Here is a 23733-nt window from a genome sequence, read left to right as displayed (position 1 = left end):
AAGTCATATAGTTGAACTCAGAGTTGAGAGGTAGAGAAGTGGAAAAAGGTAGTCTATTCCTTTCGTAGGAATCACTGCAAAGTCACATGGCAAAGACTGTAGATACCAGGAGGGTAAATAATTTGGCCATTAATGTAATCTGCCACATGGGCAAAAATATCTCTTGATCCTAGAAGTATTTCACAGTTAGAGAATGTTTTGAAGGTTGCTTTTCTGTCCACAGACTTGACATCAGACAAATCTTGGATGTTACCAAATTTTTAAATAAAAGAAGTACCGTGAAAGAGGGAAAGAAGAGGACCTTATAATATAAGAAGTACCAAATATTTATTATATGCCACCATTCCCTTTCACTTCCAAGGGAGATATCACAAATCCATGCAGAAACTCTACCAGTGAGCTTGGATTCAGCCTCAGATTTAAAAAAAAAATCATAAACACCATTAGCAGTGTAACAAGCGGGGGGCATATCAATTAACAAACCCCAGCCATGAAATAAATAGTTTTCAGCATTACTCTTAGAGAATCATGGAATTTGAGGACTTATTGGTCAAATGTCTGAAAATATTGTTACTTGTTTCCAAAAACAAACAACAAAAGAATTGTAAAAAAAAGAACTCGACAAAAGCCATTTAGTAAATAATATGTAATATTTCTGGAAGAATATTCTACAGTCAAGTTGCTTTATATTGTTCTGCTCCTTTTCAACTAAAGATAGTGAGAATGCTATGTGGAGAATGTTATATTGAGATAGCAGTGGGATTCACGTGTGAGGAAATAAATTAGATCTAGACATCTTAAAAATTCAGAAAATTTACTTGTAAAAATAAATACATGTTATGTCTGGAAAAAACTGGAAAAACCAAACATGAGAATAGAAAGGAGAAAAAAACTACCATGCAATCTCATGAGGAAAGTAGAAGAAAGTTCTCTTTGCCTTTGCATGGCCTCTCCTATTTTGTGGAATGGTGAGATTGCATCTACTTGATAGGCTACTGGCCGTGCTCACTTTGTGAGGCATCATTTTAAGGCAAAAAAGCATTGTAAAAGATGAAGTGTGTCATTTTGTAATAAATTGAATTCATTGTTTAAAAATAAAACAATTTATGGTATATTTCAAATATGTAATATTAGACATATATACATAATATATATACATACATATACATATACATACGTGTGTGTGTGTGTATAGCCAAGCCCAGCAGAGATTCCAATCAATGGGTAGACTCATGAGCAAGCCTGCCAAGATTGAATGAGACTGGTTGAAATCAGCCACCCATCAGTAAACACACCAAATGAATGAGCTATGATAGTAAGTTATTATGGTTTTAGGACTGCATTTGGGGTTGGCTTATTACATAGCAATAACTAATCAATAAAGCCCAAAGCCTAATGCAAACTGATTTCCATACATATATAGTGGAGTGGGGGTGGGGGGTGTGTGGAATTAACATGACTTCAAGGAGAAATAATCAAATCAACCAACAGTTGAGTGTTTAAACAAACAACTGAGTAATTCATAGGTCAGACAAAAATACCAGTAAGGCTCTGGAAGCCCATACAATGTGATCAGTAAACTTGAGCTAATGGAGTTATAGAGATCAAAATGTGAAAATACACATTCTTTCCAAGAAGACACTACACATTTACAAAAGACTGATCTTATTTTAGGCCATAAGGCAAATTTCAAAACATTTTGACACTTTGGTGTCATATGGACCATGTTCTCTGACCTCGAAGAGACTATATTAGATAGTACTAACAAACCATAGCTAGAATCACCCCTTTGCATTTGCAGATGAAGAAACATGTACTTTAATATTTCATGTATCTAGTTAAAAATCATCATAGAAAGTAGAGAATATTCAGAATGAATTGGGTTGGCAGTTATTGTGAGCTTGTCCCTTCTCTTTCCTATCTTCCTTTGTCATCCCTTCCCCTGGTGGTAAGGATAGAATTGACCTCCATACCCATCAGTGCTGTTAGAAAATTAGTCAGCGTGTATTATTTGTTTTTTGTTTAGAACCACCCATTGTTTGCCTTTTATTTTGATCATCACAGGAGAAAAGAGGAAAATGACTGATTCTCATGTTCTGGAGGAGGCCAAGAGACCCCGAGTTATGGGGGATATTCCGATGGAATTAATCAACGAGGTTATGTCTACCATCACGGACCCTGCAGCAATGCTTGGACCAGAGGTCAGCAGGGTAAACCTGGGCAGCCAGCTGGTAGACCTCTTCTGCTCTCCTGGCCACTCCAGCTGTCAGAAGTGGGGATGCTAATGCTGAGAGTTAACATGTTATGCTACCCTGGTTTGCATTTAACCTGGTGGTCAGTGTGGAGAGGGCAGGAACAACTGATCAAGAGGTAATTCCCCTTGATGAATATCACATCACAGGTCCACTTACTAATAATCTCACAGTTGAAGGCATCGTTCCCAGCTTTTTATCCTGAAAAATTTCAAGCCCTCATAAATGTTGCAAAAATGCTGTGATAAAAATCCATAGACTCTTCACTTAGATTCAGCAGTTAACATTATGCCACATTTGCTTTCTCTCTTTCTCCCTGCGCCTTCGCATATGCTCTTTTCTCTTTCTCTCCCCGCTTCCCATGAACCATTTGGAACCGTTTCAGAATTAAAAGCACATGTCGTAATACTTCACCCCTAACAATTTTTGCATGTACTGTATCTCATAAGGAAGCTATTCTCTTACATAACCACAATGCAGTCATTACTGTTAGAAAATTTAGCATGGTTACAATATTTTCTAATACAGGGTTGGTGAATTACAGCCTGCAAGCCAAATCTGGTCCACTGGCTGTTTTTTCAAATAAAGTTTTATTAAAACATATTGTCTGCAGCTGTCTTTGCATTACAACTATAAATTTGAATAATTGAGACGGAGAATGTGTGGCTTGCAAAGTATGAAATATTTATTATCTGGCTTTTCACTGAAAAGTTTGCTGACCTCTGGCTTAATATAAAACTGTATTTAAATTTCCCATATATCTAGATGATGTCCGTTATAACCTTTGTTGTTGTTGAAGGATCAGTTAGGGATTGTGCATTGCATTTAATTCTTCTCTCTTCATTTCTTTAGTCTCCTTTAAAACAACTCCCCAGCCCTGTTTTGGTCTTTTGCAGTACTGCCATTGGTGAAGAGTCTTGGTCGCTAGTTTTGTATAAGGTCCCTCTTTTTGGATTTCTTGATTGTTTACTAAGGATTAGATTCAAGTAAGGCATTTTTGGTAAAAGTGCTTCTGTCATCTCATTGCCTTGCATCTGAGGGCATGCAAAGCAATGACACTTCTTTAGACATGCCTGTCTTAAGACATTTCTGACAGCTTCCAGGAAATGAAGAAATGGCTTGGAGATTATATTACAGTGTTAATTTTCAATTTGCCATGTTTCCTTAAGTATTTATTTTATGATATTGAGGATGCTTCAGAGAATCAGAATGTTGTGATAGAAAAATCTTTTCCTAAAATGATCTTTCCATTTCCTTCTAGATATCCAGTCTGTGAGGGCTTAAGACTATAGTTTTTTTTAGGGATTTAGTAACATTGCAGATTAGCTGAGTTTAGTTTTTTTTCAGCTCTAAAATGGGAATTTGTACTAGTCTATTGCATTGGTACAAAGAAATACCTGAAACTTGGTAATTTATTTTTTTTGAAAAGAGCTTTAATTGGCTCACAGTTCTGTAGACTGTACAAGAATGGCATCAGCATCTGCTCAGCTTCTGGTGAGGCCTCAGGGAACTTCTACTAATGGTGCAGGGTGAAGTGGGAGCAGGCACATCACATGGTGAGAGAGGGAACAAGAGAGTGAGGAGGAGGAGCCAGACCCCTTTAAACCACCAAATCTCCTATGAACTAACTGAGCAATAACTCATTCATCAACAAGGGGATGGTGCTAGGCCATTCATGAGGGATCTGCCCTGATGATCCAACACTTCCCACTAGGCCCCACCTCCAGCATTGGAGATTGCATTTCAGCATGAATTTGGAGGGGGCACACATTCAAACTACATCAGGATGCAATTACGTGTTTCAAAATATTTTGGATATATTAATATTTAATAGTGTACTGGAGCTGGCTTATACTGGAATGCAAAGAAAATTGTTAAATTTTTAGGAATTTTTGAGCTGGTTGTTCCATATGTTGGTAGCTTGAAATTGACCACCATGGCACCTGGTTACCTGGATAGCCAGTTCTGGACTAATGAGATGAAGTGTCACCAGTTAGGGCCTTCCTTACCTGAAGAGCTGTTTGTGGAGCATTTACTTGCAAACCACTGGGCAGATTAAATAAGATGGGGAGCATAAGTGCTGGCACATGATTGTGCTTCCAGCTATGGTTGAGTGTAAGTCAACAGATATTGTCTGGAAAAAAACCTGTTCTTTAAAAAGAAGTGTTAAGAGTATATTCATGAGTGCTACTATTGGGCCTGTAATGAGAATTTGAATCTGTCATCTCAAGGGTCCTTCAAGCTCAGCTGGAGAGGATTCCTTTAAGCCAGAGGTTGGCAAACAATAACTCACAGGCCACATTTTGTCTGCTTACTGTATTTTTAAACAAAGTTTTATTGGAACAGTACTGCACCCATTCTTTAACATATTGTCTGTGGATGCTTTTGCATTATAGCAGATGAAGGAGTAGTTGTGACAAAGACCTTATGGCTCGCAATGTCTAAAATATTTTCTATCTGGCCCTTCACAGAAAATTTTGCTGGCCCCTAATCTACACTGAATATCATCCATGTACACATATAATACTCCAATTTCTCAAAATGCTTTACCTGCCTTTTCTGTCTTGTCTTCATAACTTGTATGTATATGTGTGTCTGTGTGTATGTGTGCACATGTGTGAATTTAGGACTCTGAAAATCCACAAATGTGTATCTTATTAGAACACAGATGAGAAGCTTGGATGTGTCCCATCCCCACTGTCTTGAGAGAATAGCTCTGTGTAATTTTTTCCTGTCTCTTGCATCTCAGACCAATTTTCTGTCAGCACACTCGGCCAGGGATGAGGCGGCAAGGTTGGAAGAGCGCAGAGGTGTAATTGAATTTCACGTCGTTGGCAATTCCCTCAACCAGAAACCAAACAAGAAGATCCTCATGTGGCTGGTTGGCCTACAGAACGTTTTTTCCCACCAGCTGCCCCGAATGCCAAAAGAGTACATCACACGGCTCGTCTTTGACCCGTAAGTGGTACTTTCTGTTCCTTCTTCCTTATTTCCTTTATTAAATGAAAGAGGAACTACTTAGATAGTGAAAGTCAGCCATAGTCATCCACCGAATACCACTGCTCCTGTCTTGCTGTGGATACAGAGCTACACCAAGCTAATTTTCATGTCTGAAAGTGCTAAGATTAATTTTAAACAATTTACAGATTTTCTTGTTAATGATAATGAAACTTTGTATTTTACATCGCTGATGACTATCCTGTGCTTCATTCTTTATAGCAGTGAGAGAATGTAACACTAAGATGTTCTACTTTTTTCATAGTCAAAATATTGGTTTTGGTATCTTAACTAGGTGCCATTATTGCCCAGGTCTGTGGGCAATTATTGGGATATAAGACAGGTTAACTTTGAAAATCCATTGCTTTAAAAAAAAAAAAAAAAAAGCCACAAAACCCCAAAGAACTAAACTTCTCTAATTGAATTTATTTTAACATATATAGCCCAGTAGCTTCTGGGGACTGTGATCTGTGCCTGTGACAATTCAGAGTGATGCTTTAGACAGAGAGAAGGATTCCATAATGCAAAGTTTCACAAATTGTATATGTATATTTTAAATTCTTTTTCATAATGTTTCTGTAATATTTTGGAGTAGGACTTAACTCTTCAGAGACACATATCATGTTTGTCCATGACTTCCTGCTCTCCCCTGACCCCTCCTTGGCACTGGGTGTGCCAGTTCCAGAGTACCTCCGCACATACACTGTTCTCTATTTTAAACCTCAGATACTTCTTAGGTGACTGGTACTTTGTTCTGATGGGAGTGCTGATGACGTCTTGTGCAGTCAAGCTTGCTCTAAAAAGTTCAGATAAAAGGGTAGTCTAGTGAGATAGGGGCTACATGAAGGAAGTTTCTATAGAAACTTAGGACATGTCCCTCTTTCTTAGTTGGTTAATAAGGAACACCCCAAAAAGTATATTTGTATAACTAGGATAGGTAAAACTTTGACATAATCTTATTCTTTCAGGAAACACAAAACCCTTGCTTTAATTAAAGATGGCCGTGTTATTGGTGGTATCTGTTTCCGTATGTTCCCATCTCAAGGATTCACAGAGATTGTCTTCTGTGCTGTAACCTCCAACGAGCAAGTCAAGGTAAGGGTAACCCAAGGTCTTAGAAGAAAAGCAGAATGTGGGGCTTCTCACTAAGGCCTGCAGAGCTTGGGAAGATCTTTCTGTGCCATGTCCAGAGAAAGTTCAAAGTGGAGTTAAGGACTTTCTGGGAATAGTTCTCTCACTCCAACGGTCCCCAACCTTTTTGGCACCAGGGACTGGTTTCATGGAAGACAATTTTTCCACGGGCCAGACTAGGGGTATGGTTTTGGGATGAAACTGTTCCACCTCAGATCATCAGGCATTAGGTAGATTCTCATAAGGAGCACGCAGCCTAGATCCCTTGCATGCACAGTTCACAATAGGGTTTGCACTCCTATGAGAGTCTGGTGCCACCACTGATCTGACAGGAGGCAGAGCTCAGGCGGTAATGCTCACTTCCCTGCCGTTCACCTCCTGCCATGTGGCCTGGTCCCTAACAGGCCATGGGCTGGTAATGGTCTAGGGGTTGGGGACGTCTGTCTCACTGTGAGTGTATATGTATGTGTGTGAGAAGAGTAAATGGTTTCACCTACCAACAAGTAGGGTTGTACCAAGGCTTTGTTGGACTTTGGGGCAAGGTAGCAGGATACTGTACAAGTTCAATGTGTCACTCAACTATCTATAGCAAATGAAGGGATATTTGAAAATAAATCTTAGTTAATTTCATTTCATTGTTAATTTACACACCCACACACACACAAACACGTAATCACAATTAGTGACACTGAACTACTGGAAAGGATATGGTTAATGTGGATTAGAAAGATGATTCAGGCAGCTTACACTTCAGAAAGATTTCTTATGACCTTGTCCCTAAGGGAAGACAAGGACTAAAGAAATTCTTTAAGGGAAGTCATGAAATTCTATAAGGGAAGTCATGTAAATTTATGAATAAATTTCAGAAGTTATTCTGTAGGGTTTGGCGTGTGTTGGAGTGTCTTTTTGTTTGGGTTTGTTTTGTTTTTTATGTTGCTAATTTACCTTCCCAGTTGTCTTTGGCCTAGGTCCCTTCCTTTCCGGGAATTGTGTCCATGTTTTATTGGTATTGCAGTTGGTGCCGCAATCTGGCAAGAATAAACTAGACTCTGAATTGACAGAAAGAGCTCTCATCTAGACCTTGTCCTGTTCTACTTTCTTGCTTTTAAGAAAAGGGAACCAGAAAACGTGTCCTTAGAACGTTATTCACTTAGGACTGGGCGCAGTGGCTCACACCTGTAATCCCAGCACTTTGGGAGGCTGAGGTAGGTGGATCTCCTGAGATCAGGAGTTTGAGACCAGCCTGACCAATGTGGTAAAACCCCATGTCTACTAAAAACACAAAATTAACTGGGCGTGGTGGCACATGCCTATAATCCCAGCTGCTTGGGAGGCTGAGGCAGGAAAATCGCTTGAACCCAGGAGGCAGAGGTTGCAGTGAACTGAGATCACACCACTGCACTCCAGCCTGGGCAGTGGAGAGTGAAACTCCATCTCAAAACAAACAAACAAACAAACAAAAAAAAACAACAACTTTGTTATTCATTTAGGATTTTCATGGGCAGACTAAAGATTACCAGCTCAGGATTAAGATGGCTGCTGAGAAGAATTATTGGAAGGTCTAAAGCAATGTGTGCAATAGAAATATAAAGCAACTTGCAAATATGAGGTTATAAAAGCACACATATATGTGCTTTTAAATTTTCTGGTAGTTATATATATTTTTTTTAAGAAAAGCAAGTGGAATCCAGTGAGATTAATTTTGGAAATATATTTTATTTTACCCATATATCCAAAGTGTTATTAGTATAACTGCAACAGCCATTCAGCATCAAGAAGAATTATGGAGACCTTTTACATTACATTCTTTGTTCTGTACTGTCTTTTTTTTTTTTTTTTTTTGAGAAGGAGTCTCGCTCTGTCACCCAGGCAGGAGTGTAGTGGCTCCATCTTGGCTCACTGCAAGCTCCGCCTCCCAGGTTCATGCCATTCTCCTGCCTCAGCCTCCTGAGTAGCTGGGACTACAGGCGCCTGCTACCACGCCTGATTGATTTTTTGTGTTTTTAGTGGAGACGGGGTTTCACCGTGTTGGCCAGGATGCTCTCCATCTTCTGACCTCGTGATCCACCCACCTCGGCCTCCCAAAGTGCTGGGACTTACAGGTGTGAGCCACCGTGCCCGGCCTTTTTTTTTTTTTTTTTTTTTTTTTTTTTTTTTTTTTTTTTGAGACAGGCTCACACTCTGTTTCCCAGGCTGGAGTGCAGTGGCGTGATCTTGACTGCATCCTCTGCCTCACGGATTCAAGTGATTCTCCCACCTCAGCCTCCCAAGTGGCTGGGAACTACAGGCACGTGCCACCATGCCCGGCCAATTTTTGTATTTTTAGTAGAGATGGGGTTTCACCATGTTGGCCAGGCTTGTCTTGAACTCCTGACCTCAGGTGATCTGCCCGCCCTGGTCTCCCAAAGTGCTGGAATTACAAACGTGCGCAACCATGCCCAGCCTTGTACTAACTCTTTGAAACCAAGCATGTATTTTACATTTACAACACATCTCAATTTAGACAAGCTGCCTTTCAAGTGCTTGATAGGCACATGTGGCCAGTGGCTCCTGTATTGAACAGCGCTGGTCTAAGTATTTTCTTGACTCCTTCAGCTTCAAAGAAGCAATGCCGTTTACGGAAACCAAAAATAAGTCCCTGAAAGGAATCATTCTCTGCATTAGGGGCACAGCCTGTGCTGCAACCTCCACCTCCTGGGTTCAATTGATTCTCATGCCGCAGCCACCTGAGTAGCTGGGATTACAGGCGTGAGCCACCGCGCCCGGCTTCAGTGCCAATTATAGCTGCCGCGATGTATTTATTCTCACAAAGCACAAGTGGAGCTTTTTGTCTTTGACTCTTTGCACTAAGCATCAAAGGGCAAATGGAATTCAACAGTCTTACATTCATCATTCTGACTGGGGAAGGTGAAGACCCATATTTGCTTGAAACTGATCTCTGGCTCATTTTCAAGGAATTCTGACAGTGTGTCTTTAGATGGTGCTGTTGCTGTGTTTATCATTATTCCCCGCTAGCCGAAGTGACAAATGTCCAGATGTTTCCAAATGTTCAAAGTAAGAACTTATTTAAAGGAAAATTTTCTTTGGCTTTTCTTACGGTGAAGACCTGGAAAATATGTCCTTGGTTTGTAATTTTAGAAAAAGATGGCATAATTTTTATTTTCAAAGATAGCTATACCAAGCACCTTGTTTGGAAAGGTTGATTAAGGTTGACTTGGACACTTTTAGGGATACTAGAGGGAAACTGAAGGTATTTAGTATGAATTGGATACGTTGTCTTATTACTTCCCAGAAAGGCATTTTTTCCCCCAAACCATGTAATTTTCTAAAGACTTGAAAAGGTGGCCAAGCATCACAGACTCAGTAGGAAGAACAAGAAAAGCAATCACTTCTTGTAAGTGACTTGAAACTGTAGTTTTAGAAAATGAAGATTAGTCTTTCAAAACAAAATAGAATGGATGAGTTTAGTGTGTGTGTGTGTGTGTGTTTGCATGCGTGCGTGCATGTGTGTTTTAATGGTGAGAACGTGTGTGTGTGTGTGTGTGTGTGTGTGTGTGTGTTTTAATGGTAAGAACCAATCTTTAGTAGAAGTAAGAATGGGAGAAACAGTTCTTCCATGAATTTCCTGGTCTTTTTTTTTTTTGAGACAGAGTTTTGCCCTTGTTGCCCAGGCTGGAGTGCAATGACGTGATCTTTGTTCACTGTAAACTCCGCCTCCTGGGTTCTAGTGATTCTCCTGCCTCAGCCTCCCTAGTAGCTGGGATTACAGGCATCAGCCACCATGCCTGACTAATTTTTGTATTTTTAATAGAGACGGCATTTCACCACATAGGCCAGGCTGGTCTCGAACTCCTGACCTCAGATGATGGCCTGCTTTGGCCTCCCAAAGTGGTGGGATTACAGTCATGAGCCAGTGTGCCCGGTCAATTTCCTGGTCTTTTTACTGTCCTGTGTCATTAATGATTAATGAACAACTTTTGAGACATCACACTGCCCAAGATATTTACATTTTCACTGGCGTATAGTCTAAGATAAAGATTGCTGAGCTCTGCCAACCCAGCAACACTATACAACGTGGAAGCACTGCTCCAATATGGAGTACAACTGAATGGGTCCCAGTGGCTGTAGCATACATTATTGAAAACAGCGAATTCATAACAGGTTTTATTTTTATTTTCATTTTTTGATTTTTTTGAGATGGGGTTTTGCTCTGTTGCCCAGGCTGGAGTGCAGTGGCATGATCACAGCTCCCTGTGTCTGCGACCTCCTGTGCTCAGGTGATCCTCCCACCTCAGCCTTCTGAGTAGTTGGAATCACAGATGTGCACCACCATGCCTGGCTAATTTATTTTTTGTAGAGATAGGTTCTCCCTATGTTGCCCAGGCTGGTCTCGAACTCCTGGTCTCAAGTGATCCTCCCTCCTCAGCCTCCCAAAGTGCTGGGATTATAGGCATGCGCCATTGTGCCCAACCATAAGCAGATGTTTTAAGTATTTATTTTACTATATTAAAAATCTTGGCTAAATGGCATTTTAAAGTCTGTGTTTGGTCATTTTGGAGAATCACGCTGATAAACAAATTCCTGTGAATTCTTTAAATTAGATTTGTATGTGGATTTATTGTGCTGAAAACACAAGATAACATTTGAGAGTTTACTTGAAGCTCCTCTCCTGATTTTGGAATATCTTGTAATCTAGCCAGGTGCGGTGGCTCACACTTGTAATCCCAGCACTTTGGGAGACCAAGGCAGGTGGATCACCTGAGGTTGGGAGTTCGAGACTGGCCTAACCAACATGGTGAAACCCTGTGTCTACTAAAAATGCAAAATTAGCCAGGCGTGGTGGTGCGTACCTGTAATCCCAGCTACTCAGTGGCTGAGGCAGGAGAATCACTTGAACCCAGGAGGCGGAGGTTGCAGTGAGCCGAGATTGAGCCATTGCACTCCAGCCTGGGCAACAAGAGTGAAACTCCATCTCAAAAAAAAAAAAAAAAAAAAAATTGAATTTGACATTATATGCAGCTTTAAAATTATGTAGCTAATGTTTGTTTACCATAATAGGTATTTAAATAAACACTGAAGTTACCAGATAGTTAGAAAATGATCCTTTTGATGGCAGGTAAAAATAAAGGTGTACAAACAAGGGGAAAGAGTTCTGGGGTTAAAATCTAAATAAACATTTGCTTATAATAGCTTTATGTTGTCACTGCCTCTCTAACCAAGGCAGTACTTAAACTACCATGACTGCTAGTCACAAATACTAGTTAGATACAGCGGAAGTTCAAGTTAAAAGACAGAGCCCCTTCTCACAAGCAACTTGGAATCTGGAAAAGTTTTTTGGAGAGATGACAAATTTGTGGTCACTGATGAAAAATATCTTATGCAGGTTTTGAGAAGCTATTTACCAAAGAACCATTGTTATTCTTGAGTAAAATTAATTGGATTGTGGATGAGGGGGACAAATTTATAGTTTCCATTAACTCCTTACAAGATGGTGCATACAACATAATAATCTCTCTTGTACTAGCATCCATGTTAAAGTGAATTTCATCAGAAGACACGTTTCTTACTAATTTTTAGACATTACTTTTCCTGTGCACATGCAGTTCACTCCAACTGGCCAACTGTTTGCTTTCCTCTAGTTAAAAAAATTTTTTTTAAATAATTTTTAATTATGTAAGACATATGCAAATACATTTTCAGATAAAACAAAAATCCCATTTCCCCTTCCCACTACCATCCTGCTATTTTTGTCAGCTTGGTACGCATCCTTCCAGGTCCTTTTTTTTTTTTTTTGAGGTCCTTTTTTTTTTTCTGTCGCCGGGGCTGGAGTGCAGTGGCCGGATCTCAGCTCACTGCAAGCTCCGCCTCCCGGATTTACGCCATTCTCCTGCCTCAGCCTCCCGAGTAGCTGGGACTACAGGCACCCGCCACCTCCCCCGGCTAGTTTTTTTGTATTTTTAGTAGAGACGGGGTTTCACCGTGTTAGCCAGGATGGTCTCGATCTCCTGACCTCGTGATCCACCCGTCTCGGCCTCTCAAAGTGCTGGGATTACAGACTTGAGCCACAGCTCCCGGCCTCCAGGTACTTTTGTATTGACACATGTACTGGAACTTACTGAACCTACAGATAAGAGGTGATTGTGTGGTTTTTTGTTGTTGTTTTCTTTCCCATTTAAATAAGTGGAGTTCATATTGTATGCATTGCCTTACTGGAAAAAAACTTAACATTGTCTTAGAGACCTTTCAGCTTTAGTGCCTATATGTGATTGTTTAAATTTATATTTAGATACATTAAATTAAAATGAATGTTTACCTCCTTGGTTACTCAGGTACTCAGTAGCTACATGTGACTAATCATTATCATATTGGATAGCATAGATAAAGAACATTTTCATAATTGCAGGAATTTCTATTAATGCTGACATATAGCTACTTTATTCTTTTTGTACAGTATTTTATAATATGGATGCACCATAATTTATGTAATCATTTCTCTACTGAAGACATATATGCTTATTTCCAGTAATATTCTATCACCAACAATGCTCTGTTTAGAAATGTTTCCTTAGACACTGAGAAGCAGAATTCCTATATGAATTAATATAGCCAGTCTAAATTTAAAAAATTATTTCCGGATTGCCTTCTCAGTGGGTCTACCAGTTTACATTTTTCACCAGTGGTGTTGGAGAGAATAGTTCTCCCTACCATTACTGGCACTGGGTACATAAACTGTAAACATATTTGCATACCGTCAAGTGAAATATTTCATTTTATGGTAGAGTGCTCTGATCGCTATTGAGGTCGAACATATTGCTTATATTTACTGGTAATATTCTTGTTCTATCCTTTGACAAATTTTCGTTTATTCTACCTCTTTTTTTGTATTGATTCTATAGAATATATTTATGTATTTTTGATATTAAATCTTTGTAATATATGTTGCAGCTACACCCCCTAACTTGTCATTTGTCTTTTGTTTATGGTATCTTTGATTATTTATGGTGCCTTGAAGAAGTTCTAAAATTTGAAGTATTCTACTTAATAATCAGTCTTTTACTTCATGCTCTTGCATTTTATATTTTCTTTAAGAAGCCTTTTTGTAACCCTAAGTTATATGCCCACTTTTCCTATATCTTTTTATAATACTTTTGTAAAGGTTTATTATACCTTACATTTAGATTTCCAATCCATTTCCTTCTCTTGTTTCCAATTTGAAAAACTTTTTTTTTTTTTTTTTTTTTTTTGAGGCGGAGTCTCGCTCTGTCGCCCGGGCTGGAGTGCAGTGGCCGGACCTCAGCTCACTGCAAGCTCCGCCTCCCGAGTTTACGCCATTCTCCTGCCTCAGCCTCTGAGTAGCTGGGACTACAGGCGCCGCCACCTCGCCCGGCTAGTTTTTTGTATTTTCAGTAGAGACGGGGTTTCACCGTGTTAGCCAGGATAGTCTCGATCTCCTGACCTCGTGATCCGCCCGTCTCGGCCTCCCAAAGTGCTGGGATTACAGGCTTGAGCCACCGCGCCCGGCCGAAAAACTTTTTTAAGGCCTAGCTTAAACATTTTCTTTTCCTTCTATTCCCCCTCTTTACCACCTTGATTATGGTCTTTTGCACTATTGTTTTGTTTTGTTTTGTTTGTTGTTGTTTTTTGAGCTAGAGTCTCACTCTGTCGCCAGGCTGGTGTGCGTTGGCATGATCTTGGCTCAGATCTTGGCTCACTGCAACCACTGACTCCCTGGTTCATGCCGTTCTCCTGTCTCAGCCTCCCGAGTAGCTGGGATTACAGGCACATGCCACCACGCCCAGCTAATTTTTGTATTTTTAGTAGATGGGGTTTCACCATGTTGGCCAGGATTGTCTTGATCTTGTGACCTCGTAATCCGCCCACCTCAGCCTCCCAAAGTGCTGGGATTATAGGCATGAGCCACTACACCTGGCACACTATTGAAGATACAAATATATCACTCTGTACCAATACTGCATTACAGAAATGTAATGCAAGCCTCAAATGCAAGTCACATATGTAATTTCAAAATTTTGAGTAGCCATATTAAAAAAAGTAAAAAGGAACAGGTGAAATTAATTTAGGCATTTTTTATTGTCTTGTCAACATGTAGTAAGTATAAAATGTTAGTAATGAGAATTTTTTTCCTAGTGTGTTTTTATACTTCAGGACATTTCAAACTGGACTAATCTCATATCAATTGCTCAATAGCCACATGAGGCTAGTGTCTACTCTGTTGAATAGTATGCCCCTTCTCTACACGTGTGTTTATATGTTTATCTTCCCCATTTTCCTATCGTTTCCTCAAGGAGAGAAATAGTTCATTTGTCTTTTTATCCAAATTTTATTCATACTCTCTGTGTTCAGTATTGTGATATGTTTGGGAAAAGCTAAAAGCTAAAATGTCTTTGGGTGACATAAATGGAAGAATAATTTGCAGAAGAGGGAGATGATGATACTGTTCTGTTTACTGGACATACTGTCCCCTTATTATTATGCTTGGTCCTGGGATCCATGCTTTAGAAAGGCATTGTTATATTAGAAAAAGCTCTGAAAAAAGTGATTAGTGGCCGGACGCAGTGGCTTCCGGCACTTTGGGAGGTGTAATCCCAGCACTTTGGGAGGCTGAGGTGGGCAGATCACGAGGTCAGGAGATCAAGACTATTCTGGCTAACACGGTGAAACCCCGTCTCTACTAAAAATACAAAAAATTAGCCAGGTGTGGTGATGGGCACCTGTAGTCCCACATATTCAGGAGGCTGAGGCAGGAAAATGGCATGAACCTGGGAGGCGGAGCTTGCAGTGAGCCAAGATTGTGCCACTGCACTCCAGCCTGGGCGACAGAGCAAGACTCTGTCCAAAAAAAAAAAAAATGTGATTAGTTTGATGAGGTGTCATTCAGTCATGCCATATGAGGAATGACTATAACCTTGATGGTGCTTGGCTTGGGACTGGGGAAGTACGGATGGGCATGTGTGAGAGTGTATAATCTTCAAAGGCTTGAAGGGCTGTTAAAAGCAGGAATGAGTCTTTGTAACTGTAGGAGTAGAACTAAGGCCAATAAGTAGAAATAACCATGACCAGATCTTGGGTGAATGTTAGGAAGGAATTTCCAACCATATAATGCCTGAAAATGAATTGGTCTATCTCACCACCAAGGAATTGCCCTACATTGGAGGTGTTCTAGCCGATTGCCTTTTCATGATAGATGGCAAAAGGCCTCTAGCCTCATATGGGTTAGGGGGTTAGACAAAATGACTTCCAGAGATCCTTCTGTCCTTGAGAGGTACTGTGATTCCATGAGATCATACCTGGGAGCATACTTGAGTTACTTAGAAAAATGTGCCATCAAATTGTAGAAAATTTATGTGAAGATATTTTTGTCTGGATGCTTGGATTTACTTTTTAAAAAATTGTTTTTTTGAGACTGAGTCTCGCTCTGTTGCCCGGGCTGGAGTGCAGTGACCAAATCTCAGCTCATTGCAAGCTCCGCCTCCCGGGTTTACGCCATTCTCCTGCCTCAGCCTCCCAAGTAGCTGGGACTACAGGCACCCGCCACCTCGCCCGGCTAGTTTTTTGTATTTTTTTTAGTAGAGACGGGGTTTCACCATGTTAGCCAGGATGGTGTCGATCTCCTGACTTCGTGATCCACCTGTCTCGGCCTCCCAAAGTGCTGGGATTGCAGGCTTGAGCCACCGCGCCCGGCTGGATTTACTTTAATCTCTCTTCATGAGGTTCTGAAACAATCACATTAGATTTATATGTTTTCTGTAAGCTTTTGTCACTAAAAAAACTTCATATTATAAAAATATTTCAGTCACTGAGTTTATTCAACATTGTTCACTACCTTTAGTTATTCAGAGAGTCTGGGCTTCTCAGACCTCACTTGGAAAGGTCTGATAAGACCAAATTTAAAATGCTATGTTTGTGATGATTCAGTTCTTTCGAAGGGTTGCCAATTTGTGGTTTACAGTAAACACTTGGGTTACTAAATATTCTAATGAAGAGCACTTTTCATTTGCATCTTTTTTTTTCTTCTGAGAATCTCAAATACCTTAAAGATAAGCAGAAATTAATAATCAGCATTCATTCTGAAAACTTTTATATTAATATTCAGCAAGTGATCTTTAAGATTGAGTTAGGAACTTGTGGCCCTGGTGTGTTATTTTCAAATAACTAGAAACTTATATTTTCAAATGATGATTTTTATCTTTGAAGCAAGGGTTTTGATTTTTTTTTTTAATAGCTTATTTTCAAAGTTAAGAAATGCAAGAAAGGGTGTCAATATATTTCCTTCAGGAAAGGTCCTGGTTGGTAAAATACGTAAAAGTACAAACTCCTAAATTCGCCATCATTTCCTGGTGGATTTATAAAAATTTTTCTCCAGAATCTAACGTATCATATTAACTTCCACACAGGGCTATGGAACACACCTGATGAATCATTTGAAAGAATATCACATAAAGCATGACATCCTGAACTTCCTCACATATGCAGATGAATATGCAATTGGATACTTTAAGAAACAGGTTGGTTTCTCACCGCACAACACTGTTTTGTCATTACTTTTCTTAATATGTTCTCAGGTAGCCTTCTTCCAAATAAGTTTCTCCCCCAGTGTTTTCCACTTACAAGAACAGACGTTTGTTTTATATCAAAATAAAACATTTTATCAAAATATATTTTATCAAAAATAAGCTTCAGCCTGGATTAGAGAGTGTCACTAGTACATAGTAAGTACTGAATAACTATTTGTTGAGAGAATGAATGAATGTCATCTGTCAGTGAGGTATAATATTGCATCGTAACATTCTAAAATACGGTTTCTAATAAGAAATTCCCAGTCCTGGAATTTGGTGGGTGGCATTCTCCGTGAATGAGAAAAACAGATTCAGTTTCTGGAAGACCTCCATTTATGATAGCAGAGAGGAAATCCTGGAGTTTACAAAAAACTGCAAACAGTACTGATTCTACAGCACATAGTGGGCTAGGAGCTTGGCTGTCATCTTTGCAGTTCCTTCCTTTCTCCCTTCCTCCCTTCCTTTCTCTTTTTTTGAGACAGGGTCTCACTTTGGTGCCTAGGCTGAGACTGTGGTGGTGCAATCTCAGCTCACCACAGCCTTGACCTCTTGGGCTCAGGTGATTCTCCCACCTCAGCCTCCCACGTAGCTGTGACTACAGCCAGGTAATTTTTTGTATTTTTAGTAGAGACAGGGTTTTGCCATGTTACCCAGGCTGGTCTCGAGCTCCCGGACTCAAGCAATCCACCCACCTCGGCCTCCCTAAGTGCTGGGATTACAGGCGTGAGCAACTTCACCAGGACTCTGTCCTAACAGTTTCTTATCAGAAGTTTTCAGCTCAGGCTGGGTGCAGTGGCTCATGCCTGTAATCCTAGTACTGTGGGAGGCCAGGGCGGGGGGATTGCTGTGCTCAGGAGTTTGAAACAGCCTGGGCAAAATAGTGGGACCTTGTCTCTCTTTAATTAAGTCTTAAAATAAGTTTTCAGCTCAGCTTTTTGAGGACTATTCTTTGGCTGCATATTTTTTTAACAGTGATTTGTAATTCCTAAACATTCTCATTTACTTTTCTGACTATAAAAGTAATGTATAATCATTGTAGAAAATGTAATAAAGCAAAAGAAGGAAAGAAAAATGGCTTGTAATTCCATCACCCAAAGAAATTTTTTGTTAATGCTTTGATTTTTTTATTTTAAAACTTTTCCTTTGTTTTTCCCCTCAACTCATACCTATGCTGCTAATGCTTTGACATAAACCTTTTTAATATTTTTTCTGTGTGTATATAAACATAAAAATTGGTTCATACCTATATATATAATTATATATATATTTTTGATATTTTTGTGTATATAATAATTTTGATGGTTTCCTAGGATTTTGTTGTAGAAATAGAAAATAATTTCTTTAACCAATACATTTTTGGCTATTTAGGTGTTTCTTGTAGGTAACGTGCATAAGTATGGGTGTGTGTTTGTGTACGTGTTTTGCCCTCATTGACGGTAATTTGCTTAGAATAAATCTCTAGAAGTAGAGTTGCTTCCAGACGTTTTTGTTATGTGTTGCCAAATACTTTAAAAGTTTCCATTTTTGTCAGCAGTGTATCAGGGGGTCAGGAAAGGAGTTGGTAACTGAAAAAAAATTTAACACTTTTCCAGATAATAAATTGTGTATGTTTGAATTTATTTGATTATGTGAAGTTTGATTTATTTTTCCATGTTTATCAACTCTTTGTATTTGTTCCTTTTTTGGATTGCTAATTCATTTTCTTTTGTCCCTTTTTCTATAAAAATGTTTAGTTGCACATTGATTTATGAGAACTATTTATATATAACAATATTAACCTTGGATAATATTTGTTTCAACGTTGCTCATGGCTTTTTCTTTAAATCTTCAGAATGTTAAAGATTTTATTACATAAAATGTATGAACTTGGTTTGGTTTGGATTTGTTTGTTTGTTTGCTGTCAGACAGGGTCTTACACTGTCACCCAGGCTGGAGTGCTGTGGCATGATCACAGCTCACTGCAGCCTCAACTTCCTGGGCTCAGGCAATCCTCCTGCCTCAGCCACCTGAGTAGCTGTGACCTCAGATGCATGCCACCATGCCCAGCAATTTTTGTTTTAAATCATTTGTAGAGATGGCGAGGGGTTGGGAGGGAATCTTGCTATGTTGCCTGGGCTGGTCTTGAACTCTTGGACTCAAGTGATCCTCCTACCTCAGTCTCCCAAAGTGCTGAGATTACAGGCATGAGCCACTGTACCCAGCCAGACTTTTTTTTTTTTTGATATGTTTTTATGTAATTAGAAAGCTTTTTGTGCTCTGAAGACAGATAAATAATCTCCTATTTGTTATCTTCTCATTGTTTGAGATGCATTTTAACTTTTATGGTAAAACTTACTAAGAAATTGGATTGTTTCACTGAGGTCTTGAGCATCAGCTTTCCTTGGCTGTAGCTGTAGTGCAAAGCATGAGATCTCAGCCATGGTTCTTAAATGACTTGTCTGTAGTCCTCTTTGAGGATGATGGCAATAATTACTTGGAAAATAAGTTTTTGTTGAAAGATGAGGTAGTGAACTGCTGGTGATGGTGCTGAAGTTCAAGTAATTTTCTGCAAATAACTGAAATAGATACTTAAGGAAAATTATGTTTATTTTTTTTTTTTTTTTTTTTTTTTTTTTTTTTTTTGAGACGGAGTCTTGCTCTGTCACCCGGGCTGGAGTGCAGTGGCCAGATCTCAGCTCACTGCAAGCTCCGCCTCCCAGGTTCACGCCATTCTCCTGCCTCAGCCTCCCGAGTAGCTGGGACTACAGGCGCCCGCCACCTCGCCCGGCTAGTTTTTTGTATTTTTAGTAGAGACGGGGTTTCACTATGTTAGCCAGGATGGTCTCGATCTCCTGACCTTGTGATCCGCCCGTCTCGGCCTCCCAAAGTGCTGGGATTACAGGCTTGAGCCACCGCGCCCGGCCAGGAAAATTATGTTTATATTATAAATATTTATAATTTTGAATATATACTCTCAAGCAGTCTGTTATTATGGCTTAAAGTATGTAAATGAGTATATTCCAAAGCATTAATGTCACTGAAACAACCATACATTGTGACTGTCTGGAATTTTTTTGCCTGCAAAGAAAGGATTTCATTTCCTTAGAAACATTAAGTTTCTAATAACTTTATTTTTTTGACTATCTTTTCTTTGATAATTTAGATCAATGTTATTGATTTGTTGAGAATCCTGGGGATCCCCTCACCACTTTGGGAGAAATTTGCAACAGTCATATTTAATTATGTAATTCAGTACAAAATTAAACCTAATTTTTACTTAATACCTGTTTCTGTTTTAAACTTTTTAATATTTCTTTCTTTTTATTAGGGCCATTTAAAAAAATATTGTCTTGCTTCCTGTTTACACAGTTAGATTTCTGGTGTTTTTGAACTTCATGGGTGGTTTTAAGCTAATCCTCTTCAGAATAGTACAATGAGAACTTCAAAGAAGCTTGTCTTGATTCCTCACATAGTGCCTGAAACATAGTTAGCACTCAGTAGATATTTGTGCATGGTGTTCATGTGAATGAATTTACTTTCTTTTCAGGGTTTCTCCAAAGAAATTAAAATACCTAAGACCAAATATGTTGGCTATATCAAGGATTATGAAGGAGCCACTTTAATGGGGTGTGAGCTAAATCCACGGATCCCATACACAGAATTTTCTGTCATCATTAAAAAGCAGAAGGAGGTAAGCAGGTGGTTGACTCACTCACCTTCTGTACAGGCCAGTCTTAGCTGAGGTGGGTTGCATTTCCTTGGGTGCTGTGTGTACATATTTACTGGATAGCAAACTCTCAGTTTTCTTATTTTTAGTGGAGACAGCGTTTCACTGTGTTGGCCAGGCTGGTCTCGAACTCCTGACCTCAAGTGACCCACCTGCCTCGGCCTCCCAAAGTGTTGGGATTACAGGTGTGAGCCATCACGCCTGGCCATAGATTTCTTCTTTAAAGGTATCCTTGATCTGTTTCCTTTCTCGGTTACCATTTCTACAAGAGTCATTACTTTTTAAATTTGTGTAAAATACAAAATGTGTAAAATATGGTGACATATTTTAACTTCACCTTCAAGCCATTTTACATTCTGGCCTCAATTATCGTTCCCACTCCTATCTCTTTACTTTCATCTCCAAATACTCCAAATACATCTATTTACTGATCTCCAAAGTGTCTTCGTCCATTAGCCACCCCCTTCACTCAGCACACGCATAAATCAAACCGTTTCAGCGTGTGTTCCAGTTGCTCTTCTGAACTTCTCTAGCATCAGTTTGATCCACCCATTTGAATTTCAATTATTCATTGTACGTAGACATTTACCTTAGTGTATGTTAATCTCCGCTTTTATATTGCAAGTTCTGAAGGCTTATCTTTCTAGGTATTAAGTGATTTGTTATCTGGTATTGAGGTGACATTTTTTATGCATATGAATGAAAAGAGAAGCAGTAAAAGGGAAAGGTTGATAGAGTTGAATACATAATAATTTAAATTTTCTAAGACAGAAAAAAAAACCCATGATGAAAAGAAGAGAACTGGGGAGTACACAAAGGCCATTTATTGAAAGAAAGAACTTTGTGTGTTAAGCGCAGGATCACCTCCTGGCTGCCCCCAGTTGGGTGGAGTTTGCAGCTGTGTCATCCCACATCAATTCCACTTGATACTTCTGTTATTCGTTTAGTGCACTTTTCTCTAACAAATAGCTAAGGAGGACATCTGTCTTATCCATCTTTGTTTTCTGGTTTCTACTAACCTCCTTAATCCAAGTTCTTAGTTATTTGTCAGGCATTATCTACGTAACAGCCCTAAAGCTTTTTACACAGTGTCTGGTGCATAGTAGTTACTCATTAAGTATTTTTCTTTTACTTAAAGTGGCTCAGTCTTGTTCTTATGTTTCCTGGGGAAGTGAGCAAAGGCTTTTTTTTTTTTTTTTTGGATTTGAAAATAAAAACAACTTTTGTTGCTTTTTGTTCAAAGATATCAGCCTAAGAGAGAATTCCAAGTAGGCACTTGGAAGAGTTAATAAAGCACAGCAGGCTCCTCTCTCTCCCTGTCTCTCTGAAGAGCTGGCTTTCCTCATTGTTCTCGCTGGGGCTTAATGAGCAGGTCTGGATTCAGCAGCACATCATTCGGCATTAGAAGTTGCTGGCCAGCTAAAGCCATCACCCTGCTGTCAGCTGCTCTTTCCTCATTCCTCCTCCCAGCAGCACTAATTCATCCCCACGGTGTTAGCTGAGAGCAGGATTCCCTTGGCAGAGCCTGCAAATTCACATTGTACATGATCTGTTGGCCCTTCAAACCTACAGGGGAACGCCAGAAGCGCAGAGCTATTGTAGATGGCTAACAAAGCAGTCAACTTTTTAGAAGCTTCTCCTCTCCTCCCCCTCCCTCTCTGCCTCCAGCCTTCGCTCACACATTCCGTTGAATGGGTGATGGAGGTTTGGAGCTCTTAATCTAGTTTTTAAAAAAGCTATCTGAAGTCACTTCAATAAAAATATATTTGGATTCATGTAGTATTTTTTTCCACAGAATTCAGTTGATTTTTTACAAGCGTTACTTATTCCAACTGTGAAAAACCCCTCAAGGAAGTTAGGGATTCATGGTGGCAGCAAAGAAACAGTGAATATTTTGAGGCACTTCCTAGCCCCTAAAAGTATACAGGAGCAGAATAAGTTGTAGTTGTCATTAATGGAGATAGAGAGAGAAAACTAGTGTAGTTGAACGGGTGGACCAAGAGTGGAGAGTTAAGTGCTACTTTGTGAGTGTTGACTCCAAGGGAAAGGTAGGATCTGTAGGGGCCTCATGTCACCTGACATGACTTTTTTGTGGGAGATTTGTTTTGAACTGGGCAGCCTGGTAATGAAATCTGCATTAGCAGAGACTCAGAGTCCAACGTGAACAGATTTGTGGGCACATGAACAGGTAGGACCATTGTTATGTCGGTGATGAAGGCACTATTTGAGAAAGTGCAAATAGGCTATGAGCAAGCATAATTGGGTATATATGTGCCTATTCATGTGTGTGTGTGTGTACATGCATACATGTATGTGTGGATAGGCTAGGTGGTGGGTGGGGGGATAAATTCTTAAATCTTAATCTACATGTGACAGTACAAGGAATTGGGGTTGGAGAAGCCAAAGTAAGGATGGGGAAACTCAATGCAATTTTTTAATAAGGAGACATGCAAAGACTGGGTGATGTATTGGAGATGGGGAACTACTCCACTGAAATTTTCTGCTTTGGGAGACCCTAAAACTGACAGCGGTAGATCATAGGACTGAGCTATGGACTTCAGGAGAAGAAGATGAGGACATACTTTCATCTGGAAGGCATTGATTTTATGGTCATGGTAGGGAGTTGAAGTGAAGATATTTTCTAGGGAGGTGAAGATAATATACTAGAACACAATGAAAATATCTCTTTTCTGAGATGCAAGTCAAAACCACAATGTGACAACCATCTCACACCAGTCAGAATGGCCATTATTAAGAAGTTAAAAAAATGACAGATGTTGGCAAAGCTGTGGAGAAAACGGAATGCTTATACACTCTTGGTGGGAATGCAAATTAGTTCAGCCTCTGTGGAAAGCAGTTTGGCGATTTCTCAAAGAATTAAAAATAGAATTACCATTCCATGCAGCAATCCTATTACTGAGCATATACCAAAGGAAAATAAATTGTTTTTCCAAAAAGATACATGTGCTATTATGTTCATTGCAGCGCTATTCACAATAACAAAGACATGGAATCAATCCAGGTGCCCATCAAAGGTAGATTGGATAAAGAAAATGTAGTACATATACAC

General features: G+C 39.5%; 1 protein-coding gene across 2 annotated transcripts in view; it reads left to right on the top strand.

The window, feature by feature from the left end:
- KAT2B (lysine acetyltransferase 2B) overlaps nt 1-23733 on the top strand; it is a 118573-nt gene that overhangs the window by 84056 nt on the left and 10784 nt on the right. For both annotated transcript variants that reach the window (XM_030933369.1, XM_030933372.1), the window contains exons 9-13: nt 2065-2201; nt 5002-5210; nt 6218-6344; nt 16796-16906; nt 20484-20627. In XM_030933369.1, the coding sequence (XP_030789229.1) occupies nt 2065-2201; nt 5002-5210; nt 6218-6344; nt 16796-16906; nt 20484-20627 (728 nt within the window). The remainder of the gene's footprint in view (nt 1-2064; nt 2202-5001; nt 5211-6217; nt 6345-16795; nt 16907-20483; nt 20628-23733) is intronic.

Source organism: Rhinopithecus roxellana, chromosome 1, assembly GCF_007565055.1.
Source record: "Rhinopithecus roxellana isolate Shanxi Qingling chromosome 1, ASM756505v1, whole genome shotgun sequence".
Taxonomy (NCBI): domain Eukaryota; kingdom Metazoa; phylum Chordata; class Mammalia; order Primates; family Cercopithecidae; genus Rhinopithecus; species Rhinopithecus roxellana.
The sequence above is the reverse complement of the archived record's forward strand: the minus strand, read 5'-3'. Positions and strand labels throughout refer to the sequence as shown.